Source organism: Callithrix jacchus, chromosome X, assembly GCF_049354715.1.
Source record: "Callithrix jacchus isolate 240 chromosome X, calJac240_pri, whole genome shotgun sequence".
In the NCBI taxonomy this organism is placed as follows: domain Eukaryota; kingdom Metazoa; phylum Chordata; class Mammalia; order Primates; family Cebidae; genus Callithrix; species Callithrix jacchus.
The window spans coordinates 10,384,451-10,406,080 of record NC_133524.1 but is presented as its reverse complement, the minus strand read 5'-3'; the positions used below and the strand labels follow the sequence as shown (position 1 = coordinate 10,406,080).

The following is a 21,630-nucleotide window of genomic DNA, read 5'->3' as shown; positions in this document are numbered from 1 at the left end:
AGACCAGTCTGGGCAACATGGCAAAACCCCACCTTTACAAAAAGCACAAAAATTAGCTGGGCATGATGATGCACACCTATAGTCTCAGCTACTCAGGAGGCTGAGGCAAGAGGACTGCCTGAAACTGGGAGTTCAAAGCTGCAGTGAGCTGTGATGGCGCCACTGCACTCCAACCTAGGAAACAGAGTGAGATGAAAGGAAAGAGGAAGGGAAGGGGAGATAAAAAAGACAGACAAGATGGGAAGGGGAAAGAGGGAAGGGGGAAGGGGGAAGGGGGAGGGGAAGAGAAGGGAAGAAGAGTGCCGGGTGCGGTAGCTCACACCTGTAATCCCAGCACTTAGGGAGGCTGAAACAAGAGGATCTCCTGAGGTCAGGAGTTCCAGACCAGCCTGACCAACATGGAGAAACCCCATCACTACTAAAAATACAAAATTAGTCAGGCATGGTGGTACATGCCTGTAATCCCAGTTATGAGGCAGAATTGCTTGAACCCAGGAGGCGGAGGTTGCACCATTGCACTCCAGCATGGGCAGCAAGAATGAAACTCTGTCTCAAAAATAAATAAATAAAAAGAGGAAGGAAGGAAAGGAGGGAGGGAGGGAGAAAAAACAAGAAAAGAGAAGAACAGAAGAGAAGAGAAAAAGGGAAGGAAGGAAGGAAGGAAGGAAGGAAGGAAGGAAGGAAGGAAGGAAGGAAGGAAGGAAGGAGGGAGGGAGGGAGGGAGGGAGGGAGGGAGGGAGGGAGGGAAGGAAGGAAGGAAGGAAGGAAGGAAGGAAGGAAGGAAGGAAGGAAGGAAGGAAGGAAGGCAGGCAGGCAGGCAGGCTCAACTCAGTATTTTACCCCTTCTGAGTTCAGCTACCACCAATAAAGATGCCCACTTTGGATGACAACAAAGTCCAGCCAGCCCTGCAAAGAGAGATCTCATATTTGAACTCCTTGTCTATAAGGACACTGGCTGAGCCACACATCTACAGTTCTTGGAAGGGAGAGATGGGACTACCCAGCAGGCCTCTTACTGCTTCTATTTTCTACCAATTCCCCATTGGTCATCTCCTTATTTGGGAAATGCTTGAGTCAAAAATGCCTACTGTTGGGTAGTGGGATCACAAACTGAGATGTTTTTGACATCAAATAAAATAGTTCATTTATGACACTTAGTTGGAAAATTTGCCTCAAGCACTGTGGCTCATGCCTGTATTTGTAGCAACTTGGGAGGCCAAGGCAAGAGAATTGCTTGAGCCCAGAATTTGAAGACCTGCCTGGACAACATGGCAAAGCCCCACAAAAAATACAAAAATTAGTTGGGCATGGTGGCACATCCCTGCAGTGCCAGCTCCACAGGAGCTGAGGCAGGAGGATCACTTGAGCCCAGGAATTTGAGACCAGCCTGGGCAAAGGAGTGAGACCTTGTCTCTATATTAAAAAAATAATAATAGTAACAATAAAGAAAAAAGAAACCCAGGCGTGGTGGTTCACACCTGTAATCCCAGCACTTTGGGAGGTTGAGGTGGATGGATCAGGTGAAGCTAGGCCAACATGGTGAAACCCTGTCTACTAAAAATACAAAAATCAGCCAGGCATGGTGGTGTACATCTGTAATCCCAGCCACTTGGAGGCTGAGGCATGAGAATCTCTTAAACCCGGGAAGCAGAGGTTGCAGTGAGCTGAGATCGCGCCACTGCACTCCAGTCTGGGCGACAGAGTGAGACTCTGTATCAAAAAAAAAAAAAAAAAAAAAAAAAAAAAAGGAAAGAAAAGAAAAGAAGAAAGGAAAAATAAAAGAAAATGTAAATTTGTTCCAATGCTGCTCTTGTTAGGGAGGAATCTGAGCTTAATGCAAATTTTATGTCTATTTATGCAGATTTCCTCCAGGAGAAATACCAGGTAAATGCAGAAAATTGCACCCAGCCATGTAGGAAAATGCAAAACACACGAGTGGAACATCTACCCGTTCACACATACACCAGGGTGCCACACCCATCTCTTCCTGCTGCCTCAACTTCCCCTCCAGTTTCAGATAACCTTCCTTATGCCCTTCACAGTAATGCACAAATCGCAGCCCTTCCACACCCACTTCCACAAGCAAACTTCAAGTTCTTTGCAGAAAGTGACATATTTATTGTGGCATTTGTATATTTCTTAGCCATTTAATGTGTACAACTGTGCTCCTGTGTTTACTAGGTTCCTCTTTTTGTCTTATGTGTCAGTGATGAAGTTTTGCATATATGTGCCCCTAATTCATGGTCCCCATAAAGCCCTGTGGTTTCTGTTGTGTGATTTTGCATGACATGATGATATTTAGAAATGCCTATGCTTAGAAAATAGGATGGTAATACAGCTTATTTTCGGGTTCCCGAGGCAATATGCTAACATCAACCATCAAAAATTCAGCATGACATATTAAGACTTATTTTTTCTATCTTTCCTGAAACAAGACCATGCTGAATTTTGCCTCTGACTGTCTTTTCATGACTTTAGCCCTTTCTGTAAACTGCCTGGACCACCATCAGGGTTGGAGGGCCCTCCCAAAGGGTGTGGATTTACTGCCATACTCGGCCCAGAACAACACCCTCAAACTCTCTAGCCCACAGCCTGTGGACATTGCTAAGGCACCAACCCGAAGAAGAACTGAATTGCATGGATTACAACGATAATACCAGAACTTTTCAAATTACTTCTGGCTAAAATTTCCACCATCAGGGCTTTTCAGGAATCAGCTCAGTTATCATGATTCTGCCCAGTAGGTCCTCGTAGGCGTCAAGTTTGGTCTTAGGCACTCCCCTTGATCAGTGAGGTCACTTCCCTCATGCTTTGGTTACATGAAAGTGCTGAGAACTTTTTATAAGAACTCTAAATTCATGGGGGGACATTCACAGTGAATGTACTGAAGGCAGAATTCAGGTTTTTAAACATTGCTATTAGCTTGCCACCAGAAGAGCAAAATGTGGCAAGAGAGGTTTCATCATCAGTGAACTTTCACAGCAACAAACGTCCACTATTGTGTCTTTCACATTATATCACAGATACACTGATGAGTTATTATAATGCCACGTTTATGTGTGTGGTTAATGAACTCTGATTCCAGAGGCTTTAAGAGTTATGCCTGGTTTACAAAGACAAGGCTTTTATCATCTGAGAAGCAACAGTGAAGAAATCTTGAAGGCAGTGTATAAATCCCAAAGTCAGAATGCTGGGTTCAACTCACAGCTTACCAGCTTGGTTACTTTTGAGGCAAGTTACTTAATCTCTCTGTGCTTTAGTTTCTGCAACTATCAAATGCAGAATAACAGTACCTACCTCACAGTTTCATTGTGAAGCTTAATGAGTTAGAAGTAAAATGCTTGGAGCTGTGCTTCGCACGACAGTGCTGCAAAAGAATTTGCTACTCTTATTATTGGTACAAAAGGTTCAGCCAGGACTCACCTCTGGTATGCCAGAGCCACAGGCATATGGTGCAAATACACGCACCAGGGAGACGGCCAAAAATGCAAACAGCAGTGCCCATAGGATGTACATTAAGTAATTCAGAATGTAAGCACTGGCACCCTAGACAACAGACACAAAACAAAAAAGGAAACATTAGACACAGCAGACCTGAGCAGAAGACCCGAACCCTCCCCATCTGTCTTGACAACAAAAGCTTTGACAGGATTGGGCAGGTTTGGTCCCTGTCCTGTATAAACCAAAAGGCCAGCGTAGGTTTATCAGCTGTTGCTATTGCTACAGTCAGTACACACAAACAGAGCAGCGGGTGTTTCTCCGGGAACTGTTTACACACATCTTCTACGGGGGAAGGCTCAGCAGTAATGACAACCATGGATGACGCTTGGTTTTAATCACCACTTGCATAGAGTTAATCAAAGATGTAATGTGGAAAATCCTGCCTCCAAGACCCTGACAGATTAGTTTTGTCTTGTCTGTGGTGACTTGATCTCTCTTAACTTTCATTAAGGCCACACCCAATGACAGCAAGCACCCACACTGCCAATGAATACGGGTCGGGCCGGCATTTTAGAATACCGCTGCTCAAGGTGGGGTGCATGGTCCAGCTGCATCAGCCTCCCCTGGGAGCTTGTGAGACATGCAGACTCTCAGGCCTCACCCCAGAACTCCTGAACCAGACAGCAGACACTCCCAGCTGGGGCCCAGATAAATGTGTTTTAACAAGCCCTCCAGGAGGTTCTATGTGCACTAATGTTTGAGAGGCGCTATCACAGGAGAAAAACATGATCACTTTCAGAATAATTCATTGAACCATTTCTTCCAAATTATCTGATGTGTGGAGAATGTCTTCTGAACCAAACATACAGTCTGGGTCCTATGCAGGAAGGGCCTGGTCTGCTGGGTAGAGACCATACTTCTCTAGGGCTCAGCTTCTTGCCACCATCTGGATTACTTAAGTAAGGCGGGCAGGAAAGCAAGGTCACCTACAAGTCAGGCTATGGACAGCCACATGTGTGCCTATTAAATGCAAAAACACGTTCCAAGAGACTGCTCTGGTCTTTATAAGCATATATTCACACCCTATGTGGTGAGAAATAGGACTAAGAAATACCTTTCACCCACTTAAATATGTACTTTTTGGAGGCTAAAAATAACTCTCACTCTTACCAAAGGTAATTCTTCAAATCAAAGTATAAATCTTAAAAGCAGTTGAAAAGATGGATGGCTGTATTTCCCAAAACACACATTGCAAGTAGGAGAGTAGAAATAAAATATGGCGTATGGCCAATTCTGTCTGCCCACTCCCATCAACCCAAGTAGAGAATTTCTTTTTGGAAGTAATGGAGACCACTGAGAACGTGTGAGATTTCAAGATCCCTGTCTACTTCTGAGATTTGAAGGAATTAATTTTCAATTCCACTGAGAAAGAGGTTTAGCAAAAATGGCAAAGTGCATTCCAAATGTCTTCAGCTGTGGTAAGTCAGTCATGAAAAAAAAAAAAGTGAAGGGAGGAGATACATAAATAGATTACATATATCTTCCAAGATTAGTTCTAGCTTGAGAGATCCTCACATTACCCCTAATGTGAAGCTTGGCAACCTGGTTCCCCCTCACATGGCTTTCTGATCCTTTAATAACCCATAGTCATTGTGGTAACCACTAAAATGGGTTAGAAGTTAACTCTATCTTGAGCTAAGATTTTAATAAAGCTCTGAAGCTCTAATGCTATGGGTCTGTGGTTCACCACTATTATCTCCTGTGCCTAGGGCATTCTCTTTCTAGAAGGCCCAGAACATCCTCTGTAAGGTGGTTATAAAATGCAATGGAAGATGACTGAAAGCACAATGAGATGCCACTTCATACTCACTAGGATGACTATAATGAAAAACAGGCAATAACAAGTGTTGGCAGGAAGGTGGACAAATTGGAAGTCTCATACACTGCTGGTAGAAATGTAAAATGATACAGACACTTTGGAAAACAGTCTGGCCACTCCTTAAAAGGTTAAATATAGAGTAACCATCTGACCCAGCAACTCCACTCCCAGGTATATTCTCAAGAGAAATGAAACATATGTCTTCACAAAAACTTGTACACAAATGTTCATAGCAACATGACATCATAGCCAAAAAGCAAAAGCAACCAATGAATGGATAAATAGAATGTGGTCCATTCATACAACAGAATATTATTTGGCCATCAAAAAGAATGAAGTACTGGTTCATGCTACAATAGGAAGAAACCTAGAAACATGATGCTAAGTGGAAGAAGTGAGACACGAAATCCACATTGTATGATTTCATTTACATGAAATGTCCAGAAGAGGCCAATATAGAGAGACAAAAGGTAGATTAGTGGTTGCTCAGAACTGGCAGGTTGGGGTACATGGGAGTGACTGCTAATGGAGACGGAGTTTTGGAAAGGATGATGAAAATGGTCTCAAATTAGATTGCGGTAATGGTTACAAAACTGAACATACTACAATCTTTAAATTGTACACTTTGAATGGGTGAACAATATGAACTGTGAATTTATCTCACTAAAGCTGTTACTTTTTGTACAGGATAACTTAAAAAGATACGTTCTCCTCAATTAGAAGATAGAAAACTCAACCCATTTCTTCAGCATGATGAACAAGCCACCTTCGGTAAGAAAAAATAAAGCCAAATATGACAGAATAAAGCCAAATATGAGGCTTTACACACATACACACACACACACACACACATACACACACACACACACTGTGCATATGAAACAGTGGGGAAGGGTTTGCAGGTAAAGTTTGAGTGACAGCATTAGAGCTAGAAAAAGCCAGTCATCCTAGTGTTAAGCCACAACCTTCAGAGCAGGCACTTGAAGGTGAAATCACAGACATCCACAAATCTCCCAGCAGCATTCCAAAGCACGTGTGAAATGGCAGTGGTCCCCAGCCAAGACCCTGCCCAAACATCCACCTCTGACTGATTCACCAGCAGCTCCGACCATTTCTGCCACAGGGGACACTTGTCTCTGTCCTCAAAAGTGGTCTCATTAGAAGTCCAACAGCACTGCTCATGGCTGTACCAGAAGGCAGACAGGCAGACCCCCTCCTTCAGGTCCGTCATCCAGTCCACAGCGAGATCGATGACTCCAGCCAAGGTGCCTGGAAGAAGTAACATGAGCCATTAAGAGGAATCGCCCCATGATGCAACAAGAATGAGACCAGGTGCAACATGGCGGCCAGGCAGGGGCACATCAGCAATGATGGCCCAGATTCCAGAGCAGGCAATAAACTTGCAATGGGGCTGTCACTTACATAGGAAGCCTCTTTCATTAACCTTGCAGCACTTGAACATTTATGGTGTGGGAAGGCAGCACGAGCCCAATGAGAGATACAAAGCTCAGTGGCTTCCACTGGGTAGGACAGACAGGCAACTTCTGCAATTCTTCCTTTTCCAACTTTATGACATAAGGTATGTATACCACAAAAAGATAGAACTCTCAGCAGCTTCTGGGGCAGGATCATAGAATTGCACATATTAATATTCTCAGGGAAACATGATAATTCAGACAAAATGGACTCATAACTACAACAGCCTCACATCATAAATGAGTAAGTTTTTGCCACCAAATGAGAACCAAACTTGGGAAATCCTGTTTATTAGAACTCTCTGCATTTTTTTTAATTATAAAGAATTACGGGTCTATAAAACTAAATAATTAAGTTTAAAAGCCAATAGAAATGGAAGAAAATGGAATGTGCAGTTAAATGGATCATAAAAGGCGGCCTTGGGTCTCTTTCCAGAATAATGCATTCTAGTCTCTCACAGAGGTAGAGAATGCTTTCAAGCATCTTCATTTTGCAGCCTTTTCACTGCATTGTTATTACAGGATCGCTTCCGCATCCATATCCCCACTGAAGGCATCAACACCTGGCATCAGCGCTCACCCTTCCCTTCTCTTCTCCTGGTGTTGCATCAGACGCTGCTGACCTCAGCTCTACATATCCTTCCTCCTTGGAGCCTCATTCTTCCCATTCCCCTTTCTTTCTCCTGTAGCTTCAACTTCTTCCTTTCCTTGCCATCAGCATTTAAACGTTAAAAAAAAAAAAACAAAACCTTCCTGGTTCCACTTTCCCCTCCAGTCACCATCTAATCTCTTTCCTTCCCTTGGCCTGGTCCATTCCCTCAACCTACCAGTAGACTCCCATGCAGCTAAGGCAATGGCCTTAATTCATTACAGCCTTAGCTCATTCCTCTAGAACAGGATCCGCAAACTACAGCCCACAGGCCAAATCTGGCCCACAGCGTGTTTTTGTAAATAAAGTTTTATTGGAGCACAGCCACACCATTCAACTACATGCACTCTGTGGCTGCCTTCATGCTACAGTGGCAGAACTGAAAAGCTGAGAGAGAAACCACATGGGCCACAAATCTGAAAATATTGACTGGCCTCTTGCAGAAAAAGTTTGCTGATCCCAGTTCCAGAGCTCTCAGTATCATCTGACTCTGCTGACCACTTCACCCTTCTAGAAACATCTCTTCCCTTGGCTTCTACATCATTCTCTCCTGCTTTCCTCCTTGCTCTCTGGTTTTCTCTGCCTCCTCTAATCTTTCTGACTCCTCCACCCAACTTCAAAAAGGCCATTTCCTCAAAGCTTGACCCTAAATCCTTTTCTCTTTTTATACTATGCTCTCGGCCATGGCAACTTTATTCACATCCTTCTATTTGCTATTAGGTGTAAGTGTACATCTCAAGCTATGCTTTGCCAAGCACATAGAGCCCCCTGCCTATATTACAAAGCCAATCACGACAGCCCAGCCATCAGCTTCCAATGCCCATGGCAGACATCACCAATCAATAATGGCACACTCTATTGGATTCCCCTTCACAACTCTTTTGGCATACCCATGTCAGGCACTACTAATCAATCATGACACACACTTGCGGAATTACCCTCCCAAATCTTTGCAGCAGAGCCCCAGGCAGTCAAAGCTAATGAACAGGCACTGCCAAAGAACACAAGTCTATTTGCCTTCTTGGGTCTACTAGGTATCTCCACTTCAGCCCACTGCCATCTGACACTGAACTAAAGCATCCTCCTCCCACCCTCAGCTTTGTCCCAGCTGAGAGAGGAGCCCATCATTGGCACGCTACTGTGCAAACTAGAAATCTAGGGAAGCAACCCCTTTCCAGGCAATCCCCATATCCCAGCAGCTCCACCTCTGAAATCTCTCTCAAATCACTCCACTTGCCCCCATCCCCACTCAGGCTATCTTTCAGATCACCATGCTGAAGTCATTACTCGCTGGACTGCTGCAGGAGCCTCCTCTCTAGTCTCCGGCCCCAGTCCTGCCCCATCCATGGCTTCTCCACACTGTGGTCAAACAGGCTTTCCAAATGCCAAACTGACCTGTGCCACTCCCCTATGGAAAGCCCTGCTATGGTCACCCATTGTTCTTGGGAGAACACCCAAATCCTCAACAGGTCACCCACCCTGACAGCTGGCCCCTCAGATCTCTCCAGCTTCATCCCTTTCCCTCACTAACTCCCCACACCCTGCCCACTCCATATTCCTGGAATGTGTCACGCTCTCCTCTCTGCACCATCTCAGCAAGCACTGCCCTCCCCTCCTGTCAGACTCCTACTTATCATCCAGATTCCAACATTCATATCACCTCCTTTGGGAAGTCTTTCCTGATTTCCTAAGCCTGGGTTAGGTGTACTTCCCTGGCATTCCTGTGGCTGACTGTCCTTCCCATCACCACAGCTCTCACGTCCTGATATCACAATTAGCTTGCTTTCTGTGTGTGTGTGTGTGTGTGTGTGTATGTGTGTGTGTGTGTGTGTGTACTTCCACTAATCTATAAGTGGTAGGTAAGAAAGATTTCATTATCTGATTATCCTGCCACAGTGAGGGTCAGGCCTGGCATCCAGACCCTGTGCCCACCCCAAGTGGGCAAGGACCCTATCTGTGTTGTCCATTGTTAGACCTATGTCAATTACATACCTGGCACTATATGTCCATGTTGAATAAAAGATTGCAATAAATAAATAAATGAAAAATCAGAAAACTCAGGTCCATTCATTCATTCAAGGGATAGTTATTGAACATGTGCCTACTACATGCCAGTTACTAGTACATTATCTTGGGAATACAGCAGTGAAAAGAGTAGACCCAAGTCCCTGCCTTTGTGGAGCTGCACCTTGGACAGGACACTGGACAAAATAAGTATATTAAAGTTTCCACTAAAAGGTATAAGGGCCAGGCACAGTGGCTTATGCCTGTAATCCCAGCAATTTGGAAGACCGAGGTGGACAGATCATTTGAGGCCAGGAGTTCAAGACCAGCCTGCACAGCATGACAAGATCCTGACTCTACATTAACAAAAAATACAAAAATTAGCCACACATGGTGGCACATGCCTATAGTCCCAGCTACTCAGGAGACTGAGGTGGGTGGATTGCTCAAGCCTGGGCTATAGCAAGCCATGATCGCACAAGAACTAGACCCAGTCTCAAAAAAAAAAAACAAAAACCCAAAAATGTGATGAGTACTAGAGAGAAAATACAGTGCACTACAAAGGTACAATGCCTCAGAAAATGGTCTGATGGTTCCTCAAAAAGTTAAACACAGAGTTACCACTTGACCAAGCAGTTTTATTCCTAGGCATATACCCAAGAGAAGTGAAAACATACATGCACACAAACACGTGTATAAAAATGTTCAAAGCAGCATTATTCGAAATAACCAAAAACCAGAACAACCCAAATACCCATCAATGGATGAGTGGATAAACAACATGTGATCTATCTATATGCTGGAATAGCACTTGGCAACGAAAAGGAATGAAGTACTGACACGTGCTACAACATGGACAAACTTAGAACATATTATGCTGAGTGAAAGAAGTTAATCACAAAGATCACATATTGTATGATTCCATTTATATGAAATGCCAAGAATAGGCAAATCCATAGAGACAGAAAGCAGGTTAACAGTGGCCTAGAGCTGGAAGAGGGATGGTTGGGGAGCAGGGACTTGATAGCGAAAGGGTATAATGGTTCTTTTCGTGATTATAAAATCCTTCTAAAATCGACCATGGTGATGGTTGCACAACTCTGTGATACACTAAAAACCACTGAATTATATACTTTAAATGAGTGAATTGTATGGTATCTGCATTATATTTCAATAAAGCTTTACATACATACTATATATACCCATATAGCAGGCAAGGGGGTTGAGGCTCAGAGAGGGAGGGATGTAATTTTATCACTTTTAAAATTTTAAATATCAGACAGGTTTGAAATTTTTAAGCATGCAATTCAATAATGAAATACTTGGTTTCAAATATAAAAATATATATAATTAGTCTCATTAAGTGAGAGATATCATTATTTCCTGATTTGTTTATTCTTTCATTTTTAAATTGATACATAACACTGTGTGTTTTTATCCTGTACAACATATTTTGAAGCACATATACCTTGTGGAATGGTGAAAACTATTTCCCGATTTAAAGTTGGAAACTGAAACCCAATGAAAATAAATCATACATGCTCAAAGTATTTTCTCCAGATCATGAAATCCTTGATGCAAGTTTGGTTCAGCTTAATGCTAGTTTGCAGAGTTAGCTAAGTAAACACTGCCCCCTAGCAACAGCAAGCAAGAACCATAATATTTAGTATTTCATGAGGTCTTTCCACAGGGTCAAATTTAGAACTATCCAAAGGAAAAACAAAGGCACCGGGCTCATTATCTTGATATTTTTAACTTTTTAAAACTGACACATAATAATTGTGTATATCAATTTCATGTTTTTATCGATGTATACATTACAGAAAGATTTGATCAATCCAATTAAAGATTCAATCATACCGTTGCTTTTAATGGCAAAAACCACAATTACCTTCGCACCAATCAAATAAATCATCTCACCAATTTATTTTTGTGGTGAGAATGTTAAAGTCTACTCTTTTAGCAATTTTGAAATACGCAATACATGATTATTAACTGTGGTCACCATGCAATTCGACAGCTCACTAAAGCTTATTCCTCCAGTCTAACTGAAACTTACACCCTCTGATCAATATCCGTTTCCCCATCCTGCCCCTACACCTCCCAGCCTCTAGCAGCCACCTTTCTACTCTGTTTCTATGACAATGGTTTTTTTAGACTCCACATATAAGTGACATCATGTGGTATTTGAAGAAGAACGTGAAGATGGGAGGGTCCTGCAGATATTCAGGAGCAAACGCGATGATCACCCTAAGTTTCATCATTACTCATTGATTCACAATCCCCGCTACTGCACACCCAATCTTCCTTGCTGAAGCTGGTTCTGACTGCGCTGCAGCGGGCCTCAGCTTTCTTTCGTGGTCCAACAGTGCCACCCAGTGGTGACTCCTGATAAGCACCTGCAGAGATGCTGTGAGCATACCCATAAGGGGAGTCCAAAGACAACAGCCACTGAGGGGACAGCCAGCCAGGCGATGACACCCGGGGCCGTCTCAACTATTCCAGTGAGGAAGGGGGAAGTGAGTGGGACATGGCTGTGACTGTCCCTTCAAAGTGCATCCAAATCAAAAGAACACTGTAGCCCTTTCATTTCAGCATCACCCATTCTCACCCTCCCATGTGTTCCCCTGCTGATGTGCCCATGGGCTCTCCTTTTGCCAGCAGTGCTCACCCCCGGCTGCACGTTGCAATCACAGAGGGGAGGGGCAGGTTGCATTCAAGTCAGAGGTCCTCTCCAGAGACACTGTATAAGTGAAGCCCAGGCAGCAGCATAATTTTTTTAATGCCCCATCCTAATGGAAATCAAGTGGATAATAAAGCCAGCTGGTCAAAATCAGATTTGTTAAAGTTAGCCCAATTGGGCTTCTAGATCAGTCAATAAGTTTAAGCTGTGCCGTTATCAGAACGTCTATTCCTATTCTGAGTTTCTTCATTTACCCTATTTATTTCTCCTCCCTATGAGCCAAGAATAATGACACACTATAAGGTCTTATCAAATACTCTAAATAAGGACATACAAATTCATAGCAAACTTCCACCTGGCCCACCTTCAAAGATCTTCATCCAAGCAGCCAAGCAAAACTGGCCATCCAATACCTTGTGACAATGAAGTCTAATTCCCTGCCCTGGCTTCCACCAGTACATGATGGGAAATGCCACTGGGAAAGGAAGGACAGACATGGAGAAGTGGACAGACAGCATCTGTGACTAGTAGGAAAGGATCCCCCCTCCAAGCATTCCTCTGAGCTCTTTATGGGATGCTGAGGCAAGTGAGGAAGGTAGAGCTCTTCCCTGGCAACCAAGCCCCTCCTCCGATGATCTATGGAATAAATCAAAGATCACCTGGAAACTGAAATCCCCTGTACTCACAAAACTCTCTGTGCCCCATTAGTGTTCGTCCTTCTTAAGCACTTACTACTATGGTCAATTTCCTGATCCGTTCTCTAACCATAACTATTATGTTGTTATATGTAGGGGATTATTATTAAAAGAACCTCTTCATCATGCCAAATTTTTTATTCTTAGACATTAACCTTCATAATCTCCTAAAAGGATGTAAGTTTTAGGAAACTATTTCCATGAAGGGCTGGTGCATTTGCTATTAAAAAGATGTGTTTCCCCTCCAGATAGCATCCATTTACTCTGGAAACATCTACTGCTCACAAACATGGTGTTGGGATTCTAAAAAGGAAAGATGCGGAGTCCCCGAGGGTCAGGGGCCTGCCTCAGCTCCCGTGGGTGTCCAGCATGGTGCTGAGCATTGCAGAATGTTTCAAGTTCATCCCAGAGCCTACCAGTAGTAGTAAAAGGAAATCTCATAAGATGTTTCGTTATTGAAGATCAAAACAGTCCCTGATTTTGTTGCCATCTACATAGCCAACTACAACAGAATATAAAATATGTGCTTGGCTGGGCTCAGTGGCTCACGCCTGCAATCCCAACACTTTGGGACGCTGAGGCAAGAGGATGCTTGAGCCCAGGAGTTCGAGACCAGCCTGAGCAACATAATGAGAACCCATCTCTACAAAAAATAAAAAAAATTAGCTGAGCATGGTGGCACACATGCCTGTGGTCCTGGCTACTTAGGAGGCTGAGGTGGGAGGACTGCTTGGTCCTGGGAGGTAGACGCTGCAGTGAACTGTCATCATGCCACTACCCTGCAGCCTGGGAAACAGAACAAGACCTTTAAAAAAAACCGTGTGTTTTCAGTCAAATCCAGTAGAGTAAGAAAATTCTGCACTGTGCGGACAGGCCACCAGCTCTGTCATCACAGCTCCACAGAGGCCTGTGCCTGGGCTTGTGCCTTGGGAATGCCTCATCGATAATAGATTTTAGGTTAAATATATAGTCATGCATTTTGCCCTTAGATATTTCCAGTAATAAATCCCTCCCACGGGAGTAAAAGACATGCTCCATATTCCAAACCTCCCAGAGGGTTCACATTTTGGGGTTTTGGCCTCAGTAGCTTCCCGCGGGAGCACTGCATGCCCATCCACGTACCTGCCAGCAGGCCGATGAGCAGCATCACCACCCATCCCGACCAGGCATCCAGAAGGCTCTTGATGAACTCCCATATGGACTCCTTGCTCTTGCTGGTGATCTAGAACAAAGCAGATACAGCAGCTGATCTGAATGTATTTCCTAATTCATGCTTTTTTCCTTGAAAGTGTTTCCTCGGGAAACAGGGTAATTAAGAAAATAAAATGAATTTTATCAAGTAGCTAAATTCCCACTGATGTGATTCTTTCAGCTATGTGCCACAATGGTAAGATAAGCTTTCTACTTTATAGAGCTTTAAGATGCCACAACAGTCTCCAATGAATTTGAGCACACACAAAGCATTCACTTCATTAAAAAACATGTACTAAATGTGATTTGATCTTCGATGATTTAAAAGCTGTGCTGAAGGCGGACGTTGTTTCAGTGTCTCCATTCTGAACATGAGTTCTATCTTGAGTTACACTGCTAGGTTTCATTAAAAAGCCTCTTCAACAAAGGCTTCATCTCCTCCTTTTGTTTTCAAGGTTAAATTTAACAGCAGAAAGTTAGAATTAGATGGCATAGATCACGTTTACCGTATCAGATGGACACACCTATATACACCTCCTTGTGCTAACAGAATTGTATGCACCTCTGAGATCGTATTTCCCTCATGGCCTTTTACAGCAGTGGTGGGCAAATGTTTTCTGGAAAGGACCAGAGAGTAAATATTTTGGGCTTTGCAGGCCAAATGGTCTCTGTTGCAACTTCTCGACCCTGCCACTGTAGCACAAAAGGAGCCATAAAAAATATGGAAATGGATGGGCATGGCTGAGTTCCAACAAAAGTTTATTTAAAAAAAGAGGTGACAGCTGGCTTTGGCCCGCGGGCTGCAGTCGGCTGAGCCATGCTCTAGAGGGATAGCTGCCTCGATCCCATGTTCTTGCGTGCTAGAGCTAAGAGGCTGCAACATCTTCATGACTTAACCTGACTCCCTTCACATTGCCCTCCTGTTTTCATGCCAGCCCTCGTGAAGCAAGGTGACATGGTCACACTGTCCATGTCACTGCTCACCCTCTTCTGAAGCAGCTCTCCCCTCACTGCCAGCCCCCAGGCTGCTGGTTGGCCTCCCGCCTGACCTCCCCATGGAGGATAACCTTGTGAGCAGCCCCCTGCATGACACCCTCTCCATTCACCCCACTAAGAGGGAACCGCTCTTAGTGGGGTCCCCTCTTGTTGCAGGCTCCCCACCTGCCTCCCTGGACCTGGTAACTCTGGGCACTGCCTAGGGTCTTGACCTCCTCCTCCCTTCTCTTTCTGCACACCCAGGCCACAATGGCCGCTTCTAAAGCTTCAGTCTCCCTTTGCTTCCTCTAGGCATCAAAGGCATCATCCCTGTCAGGCCACAACCTAGTGTTCCATGACCGCACTTCCAAGACCCTCACTCCCCTCCTGGCCCCAGCACCTCCCCTGAATCCTGTCCGTGGTGCCTCAGAACGCCTCTTGACCCTGATCCCCTCTCTTCACCTGCACGTCACTGACTTCGGTCTCCTGGACTCATTTCCAAGCTTCCTGCTTCTCCCTTTGCAGTGCATCTTTATTGTCTTCTGTGGCTTTCAGCACAAAATACAAACTCCTCTCTACCACCAGCATGGCCGTTCCGCATGTGGTCCTGCTGCCTCCATTTCCACACTCATCCCTATCCCTCCCCTTGCAGGAATCCTCCACCAGACCCTGGGAGCTTCCTGAATTGCCCAAATACTTCACATTCTTTCGTGCCTCTGTGACTTTAAAAAGGGGGCCATTCACCCTGAAGAGCCAAGATTTTCGGAGATGCAAAAAAAATAAAAGTTTTAAAAAGGGGCAGGGGGGATCATTCCTGATGTTTAGAATCATTTCCCTTCCTCTGCCTAGCAAAATCTTAGTCATCCTTCAAGACCTAACTGAAATGTTACCCTTTCTGAAAAACCCTTCCCTAACCGAACCTAAGAGATCACACAGCACTTAACAGACAACCATTGCGATCCATTTAAATATATACTGACTGCCAACTAGAAGCCAGGCACTGTTATATGTGCTTTCATATACACATAATCTCATTTCCTCTTCAGGCATAATCACCTCCATCCTCATGGATGAGAAAACAGGGTCCTGAAATGGCACCTGCAAAGTTCCCTCCCTCTCCTCTATACCACATTCCCTCCATATGACACAGCGTCCTGCCCAAAGTGCCTGCTAGTACAATGATCTCATGTATCTGCTTCTCCCACTGGCTCTTTTCTTCTTTAGACCCTAACCCAGCACATGACACGTACGTGGACCTAAGCCCCAGCTCAGTAACTTTTGAATGAAAGCATTGCTTAGCCATTTGTAGTGTGTCCTTTTGTAATGTCACCTACCTTCCTGTGTCTGTCAGTGTCCCGTGACTTTTCCCTTAGCCAGTCGATGGTGTGGAAGTCCTCATACGTCCCCACGTCAGGGAATGGTTCATCGAGGAAATCCATCAGGTTTCCAGAGCCACTCATTGCTCCCGCATTGACCATGCTAATTACACCTGGGCAAGAAAACTGGTGGTTAAATATGTGAGTGGGACATGCCACGGATATGGCAGAAGAATAATCCACGTGTCCTATTTTCTTATATAAGAAGAATTATTTCAGCATAGGCATCTCTGCTGTAATGAAATATATGCACACTCAACTCTCATTATTCATAGAAGTTATGCTCTATAAAGTCACCTCAAATACTAAATTACTGAATACTGAACTACCATTCCCAAGAGAATACAGAGTAAGGTTCCTGCAAACCTTTGGTCACGTTTTCATCAAACAATTAAAATGTGCCCTGTTTAAAGATACTCTATTTAATAGATATTGTAGAGTCACTAACATTGACCTCACAGCCAGTAGCACTATCACTCATGCCTGAATGAGGCTTCTCCATAAAACATGTTACAGCCCTCTTATGCTCAGGAACACTAGACAGCTTCCCAGCACTGCACTACAGGGCCATTTTAAACAGCAAAATTACCAACAACAAAAAAAAAGCACAAAACTGAAAAACATGGCACTAAATAGAACACGAAAAGCACCCTTGTTGACAGGAAGAGAGTGGAAGCAGGAAGACAGAGCATAGCCCTCTCAGACCTCAGTGAGGAATGGGCACTCCTGGCACTTCCTGTCGCTCTACACACACCCTTATCTATGAACAACCTCAAAAGCTCCACAAGTATTGATCCGGGGGCTACACATACATTTTAGCCAGTTGGGAAATTTGCAAATGTAGAATCTGCCAATGAGGATCAATTATATACATTCCTGAAAACCTCACATTCTGCAAAAGCAAGGTGACCAAATGACAGGGCTAGAGGGGCAAATAGGGTTTAAATGAAAATAATGGCAATCAAACCAATAATTGGTTCCCCTGGGAGACAAAGTAGACCACTCAGGCAGGCAGCCTGTGTGCTTGTCAACGTGGATATTCAGAATGTACCCCAACGGCACAATGAAAATACCGGCAAGACTTTAATGAGCTGGTGGGAGCCCAGGCAATCTACAGAGGGCAGAAGCCCTCTGCGTGAGTGGGGCCACCCTGGAGATGGACAAGGGAGGTGGGGTAACCTGCCATGAGCCAAAAGCCATGAGAGGCTGGTGGCACACTGCCCTGGGCAAGGAGGTCTGGGACAGATGCTCATTTTTAATGTCTTAAAATGCAGTCAAAAGGGCTCCTGCTGCCACGGCAGTGGCATGGTTGAATGTGTCTTCCTTTCCTGTCCAAGATAATAATTCCACTCCCATTATTCCAGCTCCCCTCACCTAGAAAACAACCACAAGTGAACCACCATGTCTCATATTCTCCCACCATCAAAGCCTGATCTGCGGATTGCACAGGAGCTCATTTTAGCTATAGAAAATGCTTTGCATTGGGACCACGGCTCACCACTAGTTAGCAGAAAAAAGAATACACTCTTACAGAAACAAGAGGTTGGATTATGCACTAAATAAAAATTACTTGGGCAAAGAGCATGGAAATTTGAATTATAGGATAAGGACCACAAAAGTGCTGGAATAGATGCTTTAAAAGTTGAAGGGTGGTTATAAAAACATTTGAGTGCGGGCTTCTCTCACGTATTTATGTATCTGGAGGACTCAAGCACGACCTGATGAAACCGCATTTTAATCCAACTGAAGAGTCACTATGGGCAAAGTAGGGTAATCTCCTTACAAGCAATAAAGCAGTCACAGTGCTTGATTTATTGATCATAAGTGCAACACGGCTGCTTTAAAACTTTGAAAGTTTGAGGTTTGAGCCACGCCAAGTTGAAAACAATACCCGCTGATGAGTGCCCAGGGAAGAATCATATTGCATAAGTCAGTAGCAACCAATGACATTAGGAAGAGAGTCAAATAAGAAAGCAAAGATTTCATTCTCATTTCTACACAAACAAGATGAAAATAACCGCTTAATATATGTGGTAAAGAATATCTCTGATGGGAAAAGAGACGACAGACTGTTGACCCTCCAAGGGAGCCCCTGTCAGAAAAACCCAGTCAGCAGATAGAACTGCAGGGACCTGAACGGTCTATTAAAAGGGAGTTCGTACTACCTAAAATTTAACCACGCCTCTTGTCAAACAACTAATTCAGGCAATAACGCTTGAAACAAAAAGTCACTGTAGAGAACAATCCTATCTTTAAACATCGATGGAACTTGTAGTGGTCCCGAGGAAAATAAACAGGCTCTGATCCGCAGAGCCTCAAAGGTCTTCGCTGGGAACCCAGAAGGAGGTGGTGGTGTCTATTGTGAGGCTGGGGTTAAAAGATCATGTAGAGGCCAGGCACAGTGGCTCACGCCTATAATCCCAGAACTTTTGGGAGGCCAAGGTGGGTGAATCACTTGAGGTCAGGAGTCCAAGACCAGTCTGGCCAACATGGTGAAATCCTGTCTCCACTAAAAATACAAAAATTAGCTGCGTGTGGTGGCTGGCACCTGTAGTCTCAGCTACTCAGGAGGCTGAAACAGGAGAATCCCTTGAACCAGGGAGGTGCAGGTTGCAATGAGCCAAGATCCCCATGTGGTCTCTTCAGCATGTGACTTTGGGTGGCAGTATTTCTTACCCAGAGGCTCTGGGCCCCAAAGCAAGTGCGTTAAGAGAAAGAGAGAAGGCAGAAGCTGTACCACCTTGCATGGCCCAGCCTCAGAAGTCAGTCTCTTTTGCCACTTGCTCTTTGTTAAGGCAGTCACAAAGTTCCACCCAGGTTCAAGGGGAGAGGAAGTAGACTCCACCTCTTGATGGGGAAATGGCAAAGTTCTAGAAGAGCATCCAGAAATCAGAAGTATTATTGTGGCTACTTTTTTAAAAAACATACAACCACCCACCCAACTTACAAAACCTTGACAAATAGAGAAAAGCATTGAGAAAAAAATGAGGATTATCCATCCTCATGCCCTAGATAACTTCCACAACCTGTTGGTATGTTTTCTCTGTAGATGTATCTTAAAACAAATTGGCCCTAAGACATATTTGGATCTTGAATATTGTACTTTGCCCTTCTATATTCTGACGTTTATCATAAGAGAGGCAGCATCACGCACATACTAGTTAAAACACAGACTCCAGAACAGCACTGTGTGGGTTCAGATCTCAGCTCTGTCACTTACTAGCCGTGTGATCTTAAGCAAGTTGCTGGACCTTTCTTACTGTGCCTCAGTCTCCCCCATCTATGAAGTAGGTGTTGAAGCAGTGCCTGCCTCAGGGTACTGTGAAGAAGATGGAATGGGCTGACATTTGAAAAGCAATTTGTGCCTGGCATATGGTTAGCGCTTCATCGATCTTTGTTAAAACAAAAATCATGTTTCACGAAAACACCCCTTTCTTACCCCCCTGCATGTCGCCTCATTGCTGAAGTTGATCTGCTCACTCCTCTGCTGTCTGTAGCTGACAGAGGGGACCCGATGGACTTGTTCTGCTCAGGGAGATTGTGCTGGTCCAACTGAGCTTCTGTGAGACCTTCTGTGGGCTTCCACTTACCAAGAATCAGTGAGGCCATTAAAACATGAATCTATATGTGACAGTCAAAATATCTTTTCCTAAAAACGCCTCAAAGCATTTACTTTGAGGAGACTGTTTAGAGACTGCTTTCTTTCAAACCTGAAATAAAATACCTCTGTTCAAAGTGGTAAGACCACTAACCAAGAGACATGTATGACTCTCCAGTCTGGCTGTGTGACCACAGCTGACCCTCACAGCCCCCGCTCTCGAAAGCCAGGACCGTGGGATGCTCCCTCTCGTGCCCCTTCACCCCAGTACATGGCACAGGGAATGAAACAGCACCAGCCCCTTTCACCCTTGCAGGGACAGGCAAACCTTTTGTCACTAATTAAAACAATTTGTCTCTGCTACAGATAATGTTTAGGCCTGGGACTTTACAGCAAGTTCAGCACTATCTTCACAGAAAAATCCTAAGAAATACACTCTTCGGTGTCAGTGAAATGAAAACTTTGAGATGCTCTGGGTGGTCATCTCACATCCTCAAATGGGATCCTCTCAAGTTATCACAATATTTGTGACCATTATGGCCCTTAACACCTAGAAGTGGGGACCAAGAAGTTTGATTGAGAAGAGATCAAGAACTATAGATAGAAAGCAACCTACAGGTAAGCAGTGAAGTCTTTTTGAATGTGTTTTGTTTGGTTGGTTGGTTTGATTCGGTTGTTGTTGTTTGTTTTACTGCTCCATTTCTTTGGCTTGGAAACAATGAAGTCTTGGAGGAACCAACAAGGAGCCAACAGTCCATGCTCAGCTAAGGGAATGGGCTCCAGTGGCTACTACATAGATTCCTGTTTTTCTCCAATCAGACCAAAGGAAAACAGACATCAGGAAAATGGGGGTGAAGTCAGGCATAATCACAGGAAAAGTCCAGGAAGCGAGTTATCTAGGATCTTTCAGTTTACCCTGTTTTTCCTAGAACTCCAGTTTTAGTAAACAAAAGTAGCAAAATTAACATGCCCATGTTAGCTACATTTTAGAAACTGCTCTGTGCTACTCAGCTGGCTTGGATCTAGGGGAAGGGTCTGGATTACCTGGGGGAAGTCAGGCCCTCTCCCTGTCTGTAACTTTCAAGATATCTGCACTTGGAGGAGCAGCAGAAGAAAGGTCTCACCTTAAGACCTTTTCCTTCTGACATGTACAGATACACACAGGTCTGTAGCAGCGATCTCTTACAACATTTTTAAAGAGGTAATTCACATACCATAAAATGTACTTTTGTAAAGTGTACAATTCAGTGCTTTTTAGCAAATTCACAAGGCTGTCCAATTATCACCACTATCCAATTCCAGAACATTTTCGTCCCCCGAAAAGCAACCCCCTACCCATTAGCAGTTGCATCCTTCTCCCAGCCTAGGCAGCCGCTAATATACTTTTCATCCTATGGGTTTGCCTATTCTGGACATTCCATGTAAGTGGAATCATGCAGTATGTGGCCTTTTGCCTCTGGCTTCTTCCACCTAGCATAATTCTTTCAAGGTTCATCCAGGCTGTAGTGCATATCGGTGCTTCACCCCTTTTTATTTATTGCTGAATAAGATTCCATTCTATGGCTGTATCACATTTCATTTATCCGCTCATCAGCTGAAGGCCGTTTGGGTTGTCTCTACTTTTGGGCTATTATGAATAAGGCTGTTAGGAACATCTGTGTACA

General features: G+C 44.1%; 1 protein-coding gene across 2 annotated transcripts in view; it reads right to left on the bottom strand.

Annotated features, from left to right (window-relative positions):
• Positions 1 to 21,630, bottom strand: part of CLCN4 (chloride voltage-gated channel 4) — an 81,601-nt gene that overhangs the window by 39,859 nt on the left and 20,112 nt on the right. For both annotated transcript variants that reach the window (XM_035289519.3, XM_035289518.3), the window contains exons 2-5: positions 16,327 to 16,481; positions 13,949 to 14,048; positions 6,402 to 6,589; positions 3,424 to 3,546 (exon numbers count right to left, since the gene is read on the bottom strand). In XM_035289519.3, coding sequence (XP_035145410.2) covers positions 3,424 to 3,546; positions 6,402 to 6,589; positions 13,949 to 14,048; positions 16,327 to 16,470 — 555 coding nt within the window. In that variant the 5' untranslated portion in view covers positions 16,471 to 16,481. The remainder of the gene's footprint in view (positions 1 to 3,423; positions 3,547 to 6,401; positions 6,590 to 13,948; positions 14,049 to 16,326; positions 16,482 to 21,630) is intronic.